Genomic DNA, 18,089 nt, shown 5'->3' with positions numbered 1-18,089 from the left:
AATCCCAGCTAACACAGGGCACAAGGCAGGAACCAATCCAGGGCACGGTGCCAACCCACCGCAGTCTTTTAAACATGACAAACATATTTAACAGTAAAGCTGACAATGATAACTTTGTTACATAAATTAGTATTAATGATGGTATATTAATTCATCTTGAAAAAGCAAATTAAAACTCAGAGATACAGATAAAATAATGTCTTGGGGTTCTGCCACACTCCAGGTAAATATTATAACAAGCCTAGATGTCAACCAGGAGAAAAGTTCCTTAAAATGAATTATACTGCATTTCTAAATATATAGAGCACAGTAAGTTTTTCAAAGGGAAATGGTGTCTTATATATAAAAAACCTGAATGGAATAAATAATTATTTAAAATTAAATTCCATTAAGAAACCTAACGGGTTGATTTCCTTTTTTTCTTTATAATGCCTGCTGTTGAATATAATGCTTGGGTAACAACTATAGCACCAAGGTGTTTTCTTTCTTCTTTTATCTAAGTTATTATGAATTTATCTAGTTTTGAGCCCTTAATGCACACACTACTTATACTGTATATCACCCAACACATTTTACATTTACACTATAAAAATAGGAAACAAGTTTTAAATCAGTTTAAATTAGCCTTTAAATGTTGCTTTTACCTAAAAAAAAAGATGTGCACAAAAGAGTTGAAAGACACTTAAAAAGTGACTGTTACAAACTAAGACACTCAAAGAAGTCTGGAACATATATACATTTCAGTTGGAATGCCACACAGCCGAACACATGGCTGCTGGACACCCACAATGTTTAATAGCACTTCATTCCATTTCTACTGAGACCTCAATTACAAAGGAATCTTTTCAGGGCATGCCTAGCCTGTGTTTGATGTTTACAGCCCTTCCGTGCAGTAGGTGAATGGTCATTAAAAACTGTTTTCACAAAGAAATGTGTATGAACCAAATATCAGGGTCTCTCAGTCTAGGATCCTCGAAGGAGTCACAATAGTGCACTAATGTTACAAGATAAATATTTACTACTAAATACCAAAAAGACGAAAATAATTAAAAAGGAGGTTTAAAGTACTAGGAGGTTAAAAAATGAAAGAAAGAAAAATTCTAAAAGGGTAAAGCCAATGACGACAGAAAACATTATCTTTCTTTTATCTAGCAATATTTTGCACATAAGAACTAAACATGGCAGAATATGAGCTGCAATATGCAATACAGTTAATATTCTGCGTTGACTACATTTCATTGGGAAGATCATACTGTACCTTAAACTTGAGTATTCAAACACAGAGCATATCAAAATATATTTGGTGTAAAACACTTTATAAAAGCAGGGAAAAAAAAATCACAACAGTATTATAATAGAGTAAACAATGATAGTATGAAAAGTAAATTATTCAGGAATTGTGCAGCTTTTATACATATTCTTATAAAAAAATTACTTGTATATAACCATTTAATATATGTGCAAGTTTTAAAAAAACTTAAGATATTAAGTTTATATTAACACAGATACATGTCAAAAGTTTATAAAACAGGGGACGCACAATCACATGCATTTTCTAAAACCCTTCCAGAAAAACTCACTCTTACAGATACATTTTTTGGGCTATCAATGGAAACAACACACATTTCTTTTTATACGTAAAAATCCTATAAATACACAGGTAAATTCCCCAAATTCACACACTTTACTAGGCTGGTAATTAAAACATATGTTACAGGAGCTATAAAACAGCATCACTATTCTATGTGCTACTATTCTGTCAAAAGATCATATATACATTCTTTAGACTGGTATCCGCTACACTCTAAACTGTTCAACCATCCAAGGTAACCTTTAGTATAAAAGCCATCAGAAAATAAAAGGAAATATTTTTTACATTAAACCTCAAAGCTGTAAGAAGCTTAGCAAGTCTCTTTAGGAAGATACAATAAAATAGTACAAAACAATAAACAATTTTTTAATCATAATTCATTAACAATTGCTTGAGTACTTTTACAGTTTCCCTCTTGATTTCCATATGTCCTTGTACTAGGTCAAAGAAAAATGTGTTTTATCACTTTGTCATCTAACTGAGAAATCATAGTTGTGACTTGCAGCTAGAATTAGCATACTGTTTAGCCATATTTCACGCATATATGTTTTCTATAAAAAATATTTATCTGCCTCTTTACAGGATAAAAAATATAAAATAATTAAAAACAGTTTCTGATAAAACTTATTAAATCAAAAACTATAGCAATAAGAAAAGACTGCAAACTATGCCAGCTTATGAAAATTAGCCAAATCAGATCTTCAGATCTTTTTAAAAAAGAAAAAAAGTAAGCCAGCATTAAACAGTCTGTTTTATGATAGCTAGTAACTAAATTAAAAAAATGCAAACTGAAAAATACCCACTAAAACTGTCACAAAGTAATGGCAAAGTAATAGGCCCCATATTACCAAAAAAAAAAAAACCCAACTTACATGTTTATATGTATCTGCATATAAAAACACATAAAAATACCAACCTCTGATTTGACAGACATATTATCTTCCATATCAGAATCATTTGGATCAACAACATCTTCAAAAGGTGGTAAAGTTGGCCTCTTTTTCTCTGATGCTTCAAGCTCTATTTTAAGTTTTGATGGTCGGAATTGGGTTTTGTCCTTTACCTGTCTTTTATCACAGGAAAGATGGGCTGGAGATGTGCTGGAGCTGGATTTTAGCAAGTTCTCTGAGCTACTCTTTTTTCTCTTTTTGGTCACAAGTTCGGTGTCAGTATTAGGTGGCCTTTTGCTTGGGACCTTTCTGTCATTATGCAGGATTACTGTTCCACCACTGTGGACATTACTTGCTTCTACTTTAGGTTCCTTGGACATAGGCTTAGGCTCCTTAAAGGCCATTTTCGGAATAAGTTTTTCATCTTTAAGTGGTCGGTTTTCTTTGGGTTTCTTGGAATCTTTGGAAAGTTTACCGAGTTCCCTGCAAGGTTCTTTCAAGGCACTTCTATGATCTTTTGAGTCCTTAAGAGATTTGTCCTTGTGCTCTTTTGTGGATTTATGAATTTTTGAAAAGCTGCTATTTGTAGCAGTTGTGGTAGTGAGCGTACTACCACCACACTTGGAGAGTTCCTATAAGAAACGAAAAGCAGAACATTAATATTGACAGCAAACAACATATTACACAATGCAGTATATTAAAATGCAAGTTGAAAGTCACACATAGGCTTCATAAACATAATACTCTTATCATGGGCTATTTTGCAAAGGACTGCAATCTTGCTATAGTGGAGGTATTTGTACTTTTCAGCAATCCTTAAAGCAATGCTGTCGAGTTATTGCATCACCTAGGGTGAAACAGTCAAAGTCAAAAAGATAAGGAATAAACACACAGGAACCAAAGGAATCTCACAAAGAACAAAGATATCTAGATCTCAGCCCACACCAATACCTACGGGTATTATTAATTGACACTTATATACAAGCCTCTTTGTGAATCCATTCAGTAGGCTCACTTCACTTAGGGCCATCTTGACAGCATCATAGGCCGTGGGGCAAAGTAGTACACTGGGGCCTCGTTTCAACAGCAAAACAGAAACATACATAGGCATCAGAAACGTTGGGCCCCAAGCCAGTGCCCATTATACCCATAGATTAAGACTGCCCTGCACTGGGTGAAAAATATACAATGCTACTCAGATTGTATAGTCTAGACCTTTGTAATGGAAACTGGTTATGGGGAAATGTGCAACAACACTTCTACATACACCTTTACCTTAGGAGCTAAATTTCCTCTCTTGTTTGACTTTTTTCATCTACCAAATCTGAACCAATCTGACTTTTACTGTATGTGTAGAAATTAAGTCAATGGTCTTTTTATGAAAGACAAATATTATGCTAGAAAGGTTATCCACTACTAACTTTGCAGTCTTACTGGAAACCATCAAAGCCCTTGGAAGGAATAATGGATAAAGCTACAGTCTGGATGTGTGGTACACCAGCAGAAACAAGACCCTGGTAGAATTTGTAAAATGGTAGATATTTTCCTATATTATTTTTATCATGGTTGAGCACATCAGGAAGCCGACATTATTATTTGTCCTTGTAACACAACGTGACATCCGCCTATAGAACTGTGGAGATAAAAAAAAAAAAAAAGATGACTAAGATGTAGCAGATTTTGTTGGTCATATGTGATTAAATATAAATTCATGGGTTGGGTTCATAAAAAACTAATGTAATTCAATTCAAATACATAGATTTGTTAAAGTGAAATTTCTAACCAGCTTAATTATGGAATGAAAACTTGATTAAAGTATGTAGGATAAAGGTTTATAATTGGAGAAATTATTTGATTCTACTCTGTCACCATTTCTGTTGAGGGATAAAAACAGGCATCCCAGCCAGGGAGGAGCATGTGTTATTACCTGGACAGCAGGCCCGAGAGGAACAATGGATGGATTGGACGGCTGGGCGGAAAAAAAAACTTTTAGCCCAACCGTTATAATATAATACATAGATCAGTGGAAGCTGGCTTGAGAGTGGCTCCATCCGCCATGTGCTAGTTGGCAGTGGTCCACTTATGAGAACCTAGTTGGGGCACCTACAAGGGCGCTAGGGAGATGAAGTCCTGACGTGTAGCCCTGTAGGGGTCCCCTTGGGGTTGGTAGACGACGCTGTCAGGGGAGGACCATCCTACTTTGCCTATGGCCTGGAAGTGCTTACTAGAGGAGACAGAATGGCACTGGAAGTATTCCCATACATAAAAGGAAGCCCAAGCCCAACATGGACAATTAGAATCAGGAGGTAGTGGCCAAGAAGTGTGTGATTTGTGTTCATTTATTGTATAATTGTGGTTTGTTTTGATGGTCATATGTGACTAAAAATAAAATTATGGGGCACCCATAAAAGAATTAATTTAGATTCATTAAAGTGAAATGTCTAACCAGCTTAACTATGGAAAAAAAAAATGACAAATCATAAAACTTCATTAAAGTATGTAGGATACAGGCTAGAACTGGAGAAATTTTCAAATTGTAAGAGTTATTTTTTTTAATCATTTAAGGAATCTGTGGATTTTAATTGAATTAAATTATTTTATGGGTGCCCCGCGTTTTTATTTTTAGTCATATATGACCAACAAAATCTTAGTACAAGAAAAAAAAATATTTTCCTGGCTAATACCCCCAAGCTGCCAGATGGAGCCCTCCCTACGACTTGGAGATGCCCCGAATTCCAGCAGGGCATCATGGTATGTGGAGTTTTAATGCACAGCCTTGCTGGATAATGTCGGGGCCACAAGGGGACGCTGCAGGGAGGCCCAGAGACTTATATTTTCATTACAGCCCAGTCACAGTCACGGGGACAGAAAAAAGACGTACTTCCGGGTTGAAGAAAAGGAGTTTTCACCTGACCCGGAAGTGCTGGATAATTGTGACGATGTGGGTTCGGCTCCATGCTCCCACCGCTATTTGGAAGCCCTTGAACACAACACCGTCGATAATGTCACAGAGTGAACTAGACAGTGGAGGCAACAACATAGCAACATAGCAAGGGGATGGTATAAAAAGGTGCATAGTGCTTTTATTTAAAAGACAATCAAAAACAGTGTTCAAATAAATAATGCAGTGCTTCAAAATTCTTTCAATAAATAATCCAATAAAAGATATAACGTGGAGGTTAAAAATATACAAAAAAAAATCCTTTAAAAAACCAAGGTTAAAACGTTCATATAGGAAGCAATATTTACAACAAGCTCGGTGCTTCTTTTAACTGGTGACTCCCCTGCTTCTCCCTGTCCAGGTTTCGCAACAGGGGAGCCACTCTACCTGCAGCTGCCCTTCTCTCCACTCTACCGATCTGGTGGTGTCCCGATCCCTGGCTTCGGTTCCGCTCCCTCCAGACCACGACTTGGCTTCCCTGACGACCAGGACGCTCACGCCAGGGAGTTTACCGCCCAAGCCTCCCGACTCCCGCAGCCTTCTCGGCCTTAGGTGGCCAGTCATCCTTCTTCCCGTCACTTCCACTCTTCCAAACATGCTCAGCGGGAGCAACCACTAACTACAGCCCATGGGTGTCGGCCGAACACCCCGCTAGGGCTCACTGCCCAGCTGCATGCGAGCCTAACTCTCGCTCGCCCACTCACTTGCTCATTATCTTGCACCGACTTGTTCATACACTTCCTGCTACCTCCGTCCTCTCTTTCTTTCTCTTGTTCTTTATCTTTTTTCATCCATTTCCCTCCCAACCGCCTTGCGCTTCTTTTATAGAGCGAGGGACCATAGCAGCTGCAGCACATTAGCTACGGAAACAATCACGGATGTGGGCAGTTCCTCACCTGTGCACACGGTGAGAAATGCCCACACCGCAGATCTACGACTACTACGCCCCCTCACGAAGCCGCCTCGAGTGCGGTGATTATTTATTTAAATGGCCTTTGCTCAATGAGCTGTGGACCCATAACACCACAATAATCACATGGACTGAGGGATCAGAAGCACTTCCGGGTCAAGGACTATAAAGGATTGCGGGAGATGCCAGATGGGTGAGCTGAGTTGGGAGGAAGGGAACAATGCGTCTGGGAGAGGAGGATTATTGTATTGATTTATGAGTATAGTGGAGTGGAGGGTGCTTTGCGTACATTATTGTATGAATAAAGTCATAATTTGGACTTTTATCTTGTGTCTGGCATCTGATCTGAGGGTTGAAGGGGACAACAGCACCCCCTATCTAGCACAGTGCATTTTTGAATAAAATCATGTCACTTAAAAATCTTTTTTTATTTATATATTTTTAGCCACTCTAATTCCAAATGCATGTTACAAAAACCGTAACTTGGGCAGGAAGGTGATTAGTCAGTGTAACTACAAGGGGGCTCCAGAGAGCCCCAAACCACAGACACAATAAAGCACCATACGTTGATAGGGTAAAATAAAGGATTTTTATTCCTTTCCCAGGCACCTCTTTACAATCCTCCCAATAACAAGCCACAATTATACAATAAATGAACACCCTGTGTGGCAACAGGCTTCCGTTTATGCCAGACACGGGAATGCATCCGGTGCCATTCTGTTTCCTCTAGGTAGTACTTCCAGGCTATAGACAAAGTAGGACGGTCTTCCCCTGACAGGGGACCCCTACAGGGCTGTACTTCTGGACTCCATCTCCCTAGCACCCTTGCAGGTGTCCCAACAAGGTTCTCATACGAGGACCACTGCCAACTAGCACATTGGGAAAGGAATTACTACCAAGTTGTGGCTTCCACAGATCTACCCATTATTTTATAATGGTTGGGCACAGAGTTATCTTTCCACCCAGCCAGCCAATCTGTCCATCTTTCCTCATAGGCTTCCTGTCCAGGTAATAACCTATGCTCCTCCTTGGCTACGATGACCATTCTTATCCCACAAAAAAATTACATTAGCGACAGAGTAGGATTGAATAATTTCTCAATTATAACCATTATCCACCAATCCTTTATCCAACCCACTATATCCTAACTACAGGGTCACAAGGGTCTGCTGGAGCCAATCCCAGCCAACACGGGGTGCAAATCAGGAAACAAACCCCGGGCAGGGCACCAGCCCACCACAGGGCGCACGCACACACAAACACGGGACAATTTAGAATCGCCAATGCACCTAACCTGCATGTCTTTGGACTGTGGGAGGAAACCGGAGTACCTGGAGGAAACCCACGCAGACACGGGGAGAACATGCAAACTCCACGCAGGGAGAACCCGGGAAGCGAATCCGGGTACCCTAACTGTGAGGCATATAACCATTATCCTATATGTTTTAATCAAGTTTTATATGATGTGTCATTTTCTTTCCATAGTTAAGCTGGTTAGAAATTTCATTTTAACAAATCAATGCATTATAATTTAATTAAATTAATTATTTTATGGGCACTTCACAATTTTATTTTTAGTCACATATGATCAACAAAATCTATGTACAAGAAAAAACACTGCTAATTCATATATACAGTATGTGTGTTGGCTAAAAGCACTAAATATATATATATATATATATATATATATATATATATATATATATATGCATTCTCTAAAAATATAAGGAAATGAGAAATTTAAATTTGACATATAGTGGTGCTTGAAAGTTTGTGAACCCTTTAGAATTTTCTATATTTCTGCATAAATATGACCTAAAAATCATCAGATTTTCACTCTAGTCCTAAACGTAGATAAAGAGAAACCAGTTAAATAAATGAGACAAAAATATTATACTTGGTCATTTACTTATTGAGGAAAATAATAGAATATTACATATTTTTGAGTGGCAAACGTATGTGAACCTCTAGGATTAGCAGTTAGTTTGAAGGTGAAATTAGAGTTAGGTATTTTCAATCAATGGGATGATAATCAGGTGTGAGTGGGCACCCTGTATTATTTAAAGAACAGGGATCTATCAAAGTCTGCTCTTCACAACACACGTCTGTGGAAGTGTATCATGGCATGAACAAAGGAGATTTCTGAGGACCTCAGAAAAAAAGTTATTGATGCTCATCAGGCTGGAAAAGATTACAAAACCATCTCTTAAAGAGTTTGGACTCCACCAATCCACAGTCAGACAAACTGTGTACAAATGGAGGAAATTCAAGACCATTGTTACCATCCCCAGGAGTGGTCGACCAACAAAGATCACTCCAAGAGCAAGGTGTGTAACAGTCGGCGAGGTCACAAAGGACCCCAGGGTAACTTCTAAGCAACTGAAGGCATCTCTCACATTGGCTAATGTTCATGTTCATGAGTCCACCATCAGGAGAACACTGAACAACAATGGTGTGCATAGCAGGGTTGCAAGGAGAAAGCCACTGCTCCCCAAAAAAAACATTGCTGCTCGTCTGCAGTTTGCTAAAGATCACGTGGACAAACCAGAAGGCTATTGGAAGAATGTTTTGTGGACGGATAAGACCAAAATAGAACTTTTTGGTTTAAATAAAAAGCATTATGTTTGGAGAAAGGAAAACACTGCATTCCAGCATAAGAACCTTATCCCATCTGTGAAACATGGTGGTGGTAGTATCATGGTATGGGCCTGTTTTGCTGCATCTGGGCCAGGATGGCTTGCCTTCATTGATGGAACAATGAATTCTGAATTATATCAGAGACATCTAAAGGAAAATGTCAGGACATCTGTCCATGAACTGAATCTCAAGAGAACGTGGGTCATACAGCAAGACAAAGACCCTAAGCACACAAGTCATTCTACCAAAGAATGGTTAAAGAAGAATAAAATTAATGTTTTGGAATGGCCAAGTCAAAGTCCTGACATTAATCCAATCGAAATGTTGTGGAAGGACCTGAAGCGAGCAGTTAACGTGAGGAAACCCACCAACATCCCAGAGTTGAAGCTGTTCTGTAGGGAGGAATGGGTTAAAATTCATACAAGCCGGTGTGCAGGAATGATCAAAAGTTACCTGAAACATTTAGATTAAATTATTGCTGTAAAGTGGGGTCACACTAGATACTGAAAGCAAAGGATACTTTTGCCACTCACAAATATGTAATATTCGATCATTTTCCTTAATAAAAAATGACCAAGTATAATATTTTTGTCTCATTTGTTTAACTTGTTTCTCTTTATCAACTTTTAGGATTTGAGTGAAAATCTGATGATGTTTTAGGTCATATTTATGCAGAAATATAGAAAACTCTACAGGGTTCACAAACTTTCAAGCACCACTGTAATTAATGTACAGATCTTGGGTCAAAACTGATGAAACACTGCATTGTCACCAGAGATCAGCATGCATGAAAAGGTTAAAGGAAATCTGTAAATGTGGGTAAAAAATTGACTGCAAAATGTGACGCAGACAAACAGAGTGCAAGCTGAATATAATCGTGTAATAATAATAATAATAATAATTTAAGGTACTCAGTTCACACAGGTTTAATAGCTAAATTAGAATGTACACATGCAATTAATTAAGCAGCATACAGCCTATATGTTTTAAAACTGATAGTGTTTTCGTTTCAGCAATTGGATTTATATAAAGATGCCTGCATGGCAGAAAACACAACATAATAATAATCATGTACAGAAAAGATGGCAGTAAGGTTCTATCTACGTTTGTTTTAGTAAAGTTAAAATTTGCATTTTGCATTGTTATTAAAGCAACTCGACCTGTGAGGGAGTAGGTAGGTGAAACTCTGGGGTTGGGCAGAGCCATCATGCTAAAAGTGCTTAAAAGGAAGTGCAATAAAAAGCGCAACAGGTCAAATCAGGTCAAGGAAAGAAGACAGTTGTGTAGCATGAAAGCTCATAAGCATAGCAAATCCCCTTGAAAAGGAACAGGGACAGTGGTTTCTCCGAAGGCTAACAGCAGGAGTTGACAAGAGTCAGTTTTTTCAAAGGGGCAATAATGCTCCTTTCAAGGACTAGTAAACAGCTGCTTGTGTTTTTGTGTCAGCCCTGACTCCGCCATACCTTCGTTTGTTACCTTATATTTTGTATACTGTATAATGTGATTACTCATTATATTTTGCTCTCAAAAAAACTTAAAACTGTCAATTTGTGAAGTGGTCAGTTAAAACGCATGAAGTTTTAATACGATTAACATGCCTTCTACAGAATGCTCACATATTTTCCAAACATTACATGACTGAGCAACTAAAATAATGCTGAGATGTGAAATATTAGGAAAATAATGTATTTCAGACCAAGAATAATTGCTCTGATTGCCAACACAAAATTAATTTGTGTTGTGATTAAATAGACTGTAAGGTTTCTAAACTCTTTTGGGACTCCCCCCCAAAGAGACAACACGCCAAAAAGAGTCCCAAAGCATGATCACTGCATCTGTGGAATACAACTTCTATACTGCCAGGGCAACCGCAGGCTTCCAGCGCTGCAGCAGCTCGTCCCGAAAGCAAATCCGAGATGACTGCGGTCACGCTATAAGCACCTGTCGTTGATGGGTGAATCAAGGAACATTATAAATGCAAAGAACAGTATTACTTGGCCATGAATCTACCTGATTGCCAAGTCTGTGTATAGGAGAATGGTAGATCCTGTTACAATAAATAACCATGCTGTTCCTGTTTCAAGTTGGATAAAGCTGGTTTTACTACAGTACTGAAACTGAGCCTCGTGTTTTGGGGTGCAAGACAGGGACTCGCATGACAAAATAGGCATTTAGATACTTTCCACAGTCTATAATAATGATAATAAGGTACCCCTGAATTAACCATTAAAAAATATGCACATATTTAGAGCAAGGGATAAAGGGATGTTTATAAAAGCAGGAGAAAATTTCAAGTATCAAGTAATAAGTAAACATTAATAAACACTATTTTGATACTGTCTGTATTACCCAGCTTTTCCCGCAAAAAATTCTAAGTCTATGTGCCACAGTTGTGGTGTCATTGGTTAAACCGATTTATCAAAAGTACTATGTAAATGACTACAATATTTGCATTTTTTTTTTTTTTAAACCGGGGACTAACATTGTTGTACAGTACTTGGAAGTGTTGATGTGAAACAGATTGCTGCAGAACTCCATATTAAGGGACATCACCAAAAGCAGTACTCTGAGGGGACTGGGCAGTCTAATGGTCTGGAATCCCTACAGATTTTATTTTTTTCTCCAGCCGTCTCGAGTTTTTTTTTTGTTTTTTCTGTCCACCCTGGCCATTGGACCTTACTCTTATTCTATGTTAATTAATGTTGACTTATCTTATTTTTTTACTGTGTCTTTTATTTTTCTATTCTTCATTATGTAAAGCACTTTGAGCTACTTTTTATATGAAAATGTGCTATATAAATAAATGTTGTTGTTGTTGTAATGTTACAAGGGTGATTTAAATCTGATTTATTCAAAGCTAAAAACTGCTAAAAATCTTGACTCTCCATTGGCATCAAAGCATTAAATTAGTACTGCTTCAGTATAAAGTGGGTTTGAATAAATGTCTATTAAGCAAAAACAAAAGTTACTAATGATTAATTCTGTTCTCTAGCTATCAAATTCTGGACAACAGCTTCTCAATCAGCTATACAAAAAACTGCACTTCATTCTATTCTATCACAGCTTGTCTCCATCAGGTAATTTGCAGGTTTTTTAAAATTTTCTCTTTGTATTTTTTAATTTTAAAAAACACGGATTGTTGATTGGTACTGTGAACTTAACAATGATATATGCAGGTGGACAACAGTGTTGTCCTTTTCTAAAACACAAGACTATGCACAACTAAAAAATCAGCGCAATCAGTTTATCATAAATTTATTGTCACATATGCTGGACACAATAATATGAAATGTATGTAATGCCAATTGCATCATGCTGCTATTGCAGAGCTGCTAGAATGTCAAATATCACATTGTAATAGGTAATGATGAGCAAAACAGTAGAGTTTCTTTTAAATATGTTGCATTTTGCGTGTAAGATTGCAACGGTGAAACTTATTAAAAGCAGGTATTTGGGTTTGGGAGTTTTTTATTTGCAGGAAGAAAAAAATGAAGATAGCTCTTTAAGGGGTTGGCAACAATACATGCACTGGATTTTGCAACACATTTTTCAGGAAAGAGTCAGGATTAAAATAAAGGAAAATTGTTTTTTGTAAATGCAATATATCTAAACACAATCCAAGATGAGAGAATGAGACATACTTAAGATAAATACTGTAATCAAGCGAGACAATGAAATCATTAGTGGATACCTACTAACCTATATATGCCATCCTACAACATTTAAACTTTTTAGCTAAATGTACCATTCTACAAAATTTCACCTTTTAAGCTAAATGGGAAATAGTGTTTTTGTTGATTATCAAGTGATTTAGCTTTGCATAATGCATGTAACAAGGGTAAAGGCATTTTAAAAAGTATGTGGTAACTACAACATTCCTGAATTCAAATGGTAAATAAATATCAAATTTGAGTTATCTATACTAATAAAAGGCAAAGCCCTCACTCACTCACTCACTGACTCATCACTAATTCTCCAACTTCCCGTGTAGGTAGAAGGCATTTCGAAATTCTATGCATAAGGGTCATAACTGGAAGCTATTTTTCCCCATATAATGTAATGGAGTCTTGAGTTGGAGATGGCCGCGGGGCGGAGTTTCGTGTGACATCATCACGCCTCCTACGTAAGTACGTAGAGCACAAGGAAGAACTCCAAACAGCGATCAGCACAAAACGCCATTTCACAATTGAGAAGGCAGAAAAACATTATGAAGCAAATGATGCATACAAGCATATTCATAAGTACAGCTACTGCGGAAACAAAGCACGGCGTGAACCGTAAGTTTATATTAAATTAAGTTCATAGGCTACCACTAGCGTTTGTAATTTAGTGCCTGCCCATATAAGGCCGTCCATCAGCGGCAATCCAATACAAACACTGCCGGTAAATATTCACGTGTGAAGGACTGTGCTTATGCAGAGGAAGATGAGATGGTCAGGGTGGTGTTTGGCACAAACTCATTGAAACTGCGAGAGAAAGTTTTAAGTGCCGGGTCTTAGCTGACATTACACGAGATGGCACCAGTACAACTGGGAACCTTCGATGCAAGAACACCAAGCGGCTCACGTGAACTGGCGCGTGCACAGACAAAAGCAACAGTTCCAAAGAGTGCTGAACAAAACCGAATTACACAATTGAGAAGGCAGCAAAAAAATATGAAGCGTCTTATACATAGAATCATATTCATAAGTGCAGCTACTGTGGAAACAAAGCACACGGTGGAAAAAGTGAATGTCCTGCTAAAGGAAGACAGTGTAAAAAAACCCGTGCATGCAGTTTGTCACATCACAGATAAAAGGAAGACGAGCTGTTTATTGATGCAGTAAGGAACTAATCGATGAATGAAACCTCTTATCTTTACAACGATTGACAAACACGGAATGTAACTTGAACACATCCTACAAATACGAGCCTGATTGAAAGAAATAATGATAATCAAATCCTTGATGACAGCAACATTCAATAACACTCACAAAACAATTACTGTATATTGACAATCATGTTACGTTATTTTTAAAATGTTCCCTTTTCTTTTCATAACTTCTACTTCTCCACTGCGATACACGGTATATATATAAATGTATATATATACCCGTATATATATACCCGATCTACATACATACTTTAGCATAGACAAGCCACACGCTGTGGCTAATTGTAGAGTCTTAGCCTCTAACGCCGACATTGAGGTTCGATTCCCGAGAGGGATGTACTGACTATATACGCTACCGATTCATTTTACCTTCGATCTCCTTGGTTTGGGACGTATGAAAAATATTAGGTTAACGCAGAATCATGTTACGTTATTTTTAAAATTTTCCCTTTCTTAGCACAAGCACAGCTGAGAAGCTTCGATGCATGTACTCCATAACGTTAAAAATAACGCATTTAATCACACTTTCAATTCCAAGCAAACGGGAACTTTTGTCAATGCATGATTTCCTGGTACATCCATTACACTGATGCACACATCACAGCTACAAAAATGTTAGAGTCGGAATAAAGCCGCTCCTACGACTGATCATTTCGACTTCCCGAGCAAAGCCTTGATAAAAGCATGGTTTTGTGCACACTGAAAAGCAAGCAAAATTAGATGCATTACAGAAAGCGGACTTTGTGGCTCTTACTGGGGATCATTGGACTTCCGTGACCGTTAGTAATTCTAAATACATCTAATTACAAAATGTTCAATGATCACACTGTTTTAGCCTAATGTACAAAATAATTTTGGCTAATGTTACTCAGAGTTTAAAGAGTAAGCTGGTCAAATTACCTTTTATGTTTCTGACTTATTTTTTAAGAAGAAAACTGCACTTTATGGTGAAATTTTGGTTATTATTATTTAAAGACAATACTATTCTGCAAATGTACTTAAAGTACTTAAACTACCACTTTATTTTTAAGTCTGCCCAATTTTAACCAGGGATGATATTTTTGTTTCTGTTTTGAATTCAAATGCAGTTTAAAGGCTTTTTTTCAGAAATTAAAACAGCTTCAGTTTACAATATTCATGTCCATGTCTATTATTTGATTCTGTAAGCCCACTAAAACCGTTTTAAATAAAAAAAAAAAATTTGCGATTTGGGGCAAATTTACGTGTCGATTACATACGATTAATCAAGATTAATTCTTACACAGCCTCTAATTAATTGGATTAATTTTTTAATCGAGTCCCACCTAATATATATATATATGTAGATATATATATGTAGATTTGTATATATATGTGTATATACAGTATATATGTAGATATGTATATGTTGTATATACTGTATATATATATATGTGTATAGATGTGTATATATTTATATATATGTTTATATGTATATATATGTTTATATATGTGTCTGTGTGTGTGTGTATATATATATATATATATATATATATATATATATATATGCCAGCAACACTCATATCAATGACAAAACAATTACATTAACAATCATCTTATGTTATTTTTAAAATGTTTGCTTTTCTTTTTCATAACTTCTTTAACACACTACTTCTCCGCTGCGAAGCGCGGGTATTCTGCTAGTCCATCATAAATAACACACTTGACCATTAAATTGCTTTTACTTTACGGTGCCAGAGCACTTTTGGCCAAATATTGGCCGTACTGCAATTGTAGTTAATCAGTTTAGAGGTCACATGTTTTGGATATTAATTAACAGGAAAGAAATTAAAATAAAATGCTAATACATTCACTGATTTCTTCTAAATGGTGGGATGCCTTAGAATGCCTAGGCATTATTTAGGCAGACCTATGAGCTGCAAATGTATGTCATGGAGATTATTAATAAACACTTTTCACAACATTTAACAATAATTTTAAGAAACAGTGTCAAATCTTCGGAAGTGACTGTAAAAAAACAATTATAAAGAACCACTTGTAAACATAAATGACAAGTTAAATGAAGTACTGCTGCCTTCAATTTGGTGTTAGTTGCAAGGGTTATGAAGGTGACTGTGGTACTGGCAGGTCTATAAAATGTAAGTGACCAAAATAGAGACCCATCTTCTCGGAAAATATTACAGAGTCAACAGAGAAAGGAGTTTCATAAAGCCAAAAAGAGAATTTATGGTAACCTATACAATATCTCAGAAAGAATCTTGTCATAGCTGTTCTTAATAATGGCCCTGAAACTGGAGAACTTGCTGCAAAGTGGAAGGAAAATATTCAGCAAATGCTAAAACCATAAGACAAACCCTGCTGCTCACAGACAGGACTGAAAGCATGTGTTGGATTGCACCTATTTTAGTGGCTAACATTATGGAGATGGTTGAGTGAATCTGCAGGGGCAATTGTGCAGGGTCTAGGAAAATGAGGCAACAAATTTGCAAGGTGCTTTGATACAGTTTGGTTGTCCTACAATAATGAATGGAGAGAGACAGTTAACAGAGACCACTGAAGTTGCAGTTTTCATTTTCAAATAAAGAGAAAACAGGATTTGTTCCTTTATTTTCTATTAGAAACCTACATTATGATGCTAAAAAGAAACATTAAGCCAATAAATGAAATTAGTTTTCAGAAAGAGCAAAGTTAATTTCACTCTGGCCCACTGAACAGTAGATTGACTGATTCTGTTTGTATGGTTTTATCAGTTGTCATGGAATATTTACTGTTTGTACTTACAGTTTAAAACTTTTTTTTTTAAAGTTTGAAAGTTTAAGCAATCATGCCATTGTTATAAGATGTCCCTTGTCAAACACGTGCATTGGGGACAATCTTCAGGAGTCTGAAGAAGTAAGCAGTTGCACCCTGGGATAAGAGGGGAGCTAACGTTAATAATACTTTCTCTTTTCCCTGCACCACAGAGAAACTGCTCAATGATACTTACCCCCGCCCACATCTCCCAAGAAGGCCCCACCCCTTCCATCACTGACACCTTAAAATCGTGCCATCCCTGGAAGGTGGTGTCTCAGACTGACTTGGCAGTTGAAAAGGACAGACCTCTCACTAACCTTTAATTCTCATGTATGGATGACTAAAGCCACTTTGTTTTTGTTTGTTTTGTTTCTGGGCTGAACAGTCATCTTTTTCATTGGGAGTAAAGGGTGACTAGGTTGGTAGCCCAGCCTTTTCTCTGCTTATTCTAGTCTGCCCCCTGGTGTTATAGTTCAGGATCGGCGCCAGGTTTGCTCCCTGGTGTTGTAGTTCAGCATTGGGTCAGGTTTGTTCCCTAGTGTTGTAGTTCAGCTTTGGGGACAAGTTCAGTCTGTTTAAGAGAAGGATTCCACTCCTGTTTGTAAATTCCATGTACCCAAGAGATGCACATTGCTTTATTGTAGATGCTATCATTCTTGTTTCATCTGACTGCTCTGTGTTGCTATGGAGTAATTTACATATAATAAAATGATAAGGATGAGAATCAGTATCTGCAAGTCTTAGATCCTGCTTTATTCCTTGGTAAGAATAAATTTCTTTCCAGAGAAGAAAGTGAAAAGTCAAGCAAAATGACATTACATCTTGCCTGAAGAAGTGGTCTGACTTGCCTCAAAAGCTTGCATATTGTAATCTTTTTAGTTAGCCAATAAAAGGTTTAATTTTGCTTGACTTTTCACTACATTCATAATGGCTAACACGGTACAACACCCTAGTACTACAGAGAAAGAGGAAAATGTAGCTGCCCCATTTGGTAGATATTAGCAACACTGATCTCTATTTCTTCTTGCATGTGAAAAAGACACTAACCAATGACAGTTCTGTGGGCCTTGCATAACACAGAGGTAGTGAAACAAGAACATAGCAAATACCTACAACTTTTAAATTACTATTTAAATCTATGCCCCTATCCTTACCTATGAAATTAGTCTGATTATAACCCAAAGACTAAAATAATAGAAACAAGTGTTTGAAATCCAGCTTCTCTGGAAGGCTAACTAGTACACTTTATAACAGGACAATGACATTCATAACCTGGGAGGATCTTTGAGGAGAGGTGATCTTGCTCCAGATCAATAGGAGCAAGTTGAGATGATTTTTGCTTTTTGTGAATATGCAATCTGTGTACTTTTTACTTAAGTGTCCCAAACATTGCACACTAGGATAAAACCCAGGAAGGATAATCTTTCTCATCTGGCTTAAAAGCATCTAAGTGTTCCTTGGAGGGAGTTACAAAT

The 18,089-nt window shown here is 37.1% G+C and overlaps 1 protein-coding gene across 4 annotated transcripts in view; it reads right to left on the bottom strand.

Moving 5' to 3' along the window:
- Nucleotides 1-18,089, bottom strand: part of mllt3 (MLLT3 super elongation complex subunit) — a 353,405-nt gene that overhangs the window by 113,402 nt on the left and 221,914 nt on the right. For all 4 annotated transcript variants that reach the window (XM_039759174.1, XM_039759177.1, XM_039759176.1 and 1 more), the window contains one exon: nt 2,508-3,113. In XM_039759174.1, the coding sequence (XP_039615108.1) occupies nt 2,508-3,113 (606 nt within the window). The remainder of the gene's footprint in view (nt 1-2,507; nt 3,114-18,089) is intronic.

This window comes from Polypterus senegalus, chromosome 7 (genome assembly GCF_016835505.1).
Source record: "Polypterus senegalus isolate Bchr_013 chromosome 7, ASM1683550v1, whole genome shotgun sequence".
NCBI classification, from domain to species: domain Eukaryota; kingdom Metazoa; phylum Chordata; class Cladistia; order Polypteriformes; family Polypteridae; genus Polypterus; species Polypterus senegalus.
The sequence above is the reverse complement of the archived record's forward strand: the minus strand, read 5'-3'. Positions and strand labels throughout refer to the sequence as shown.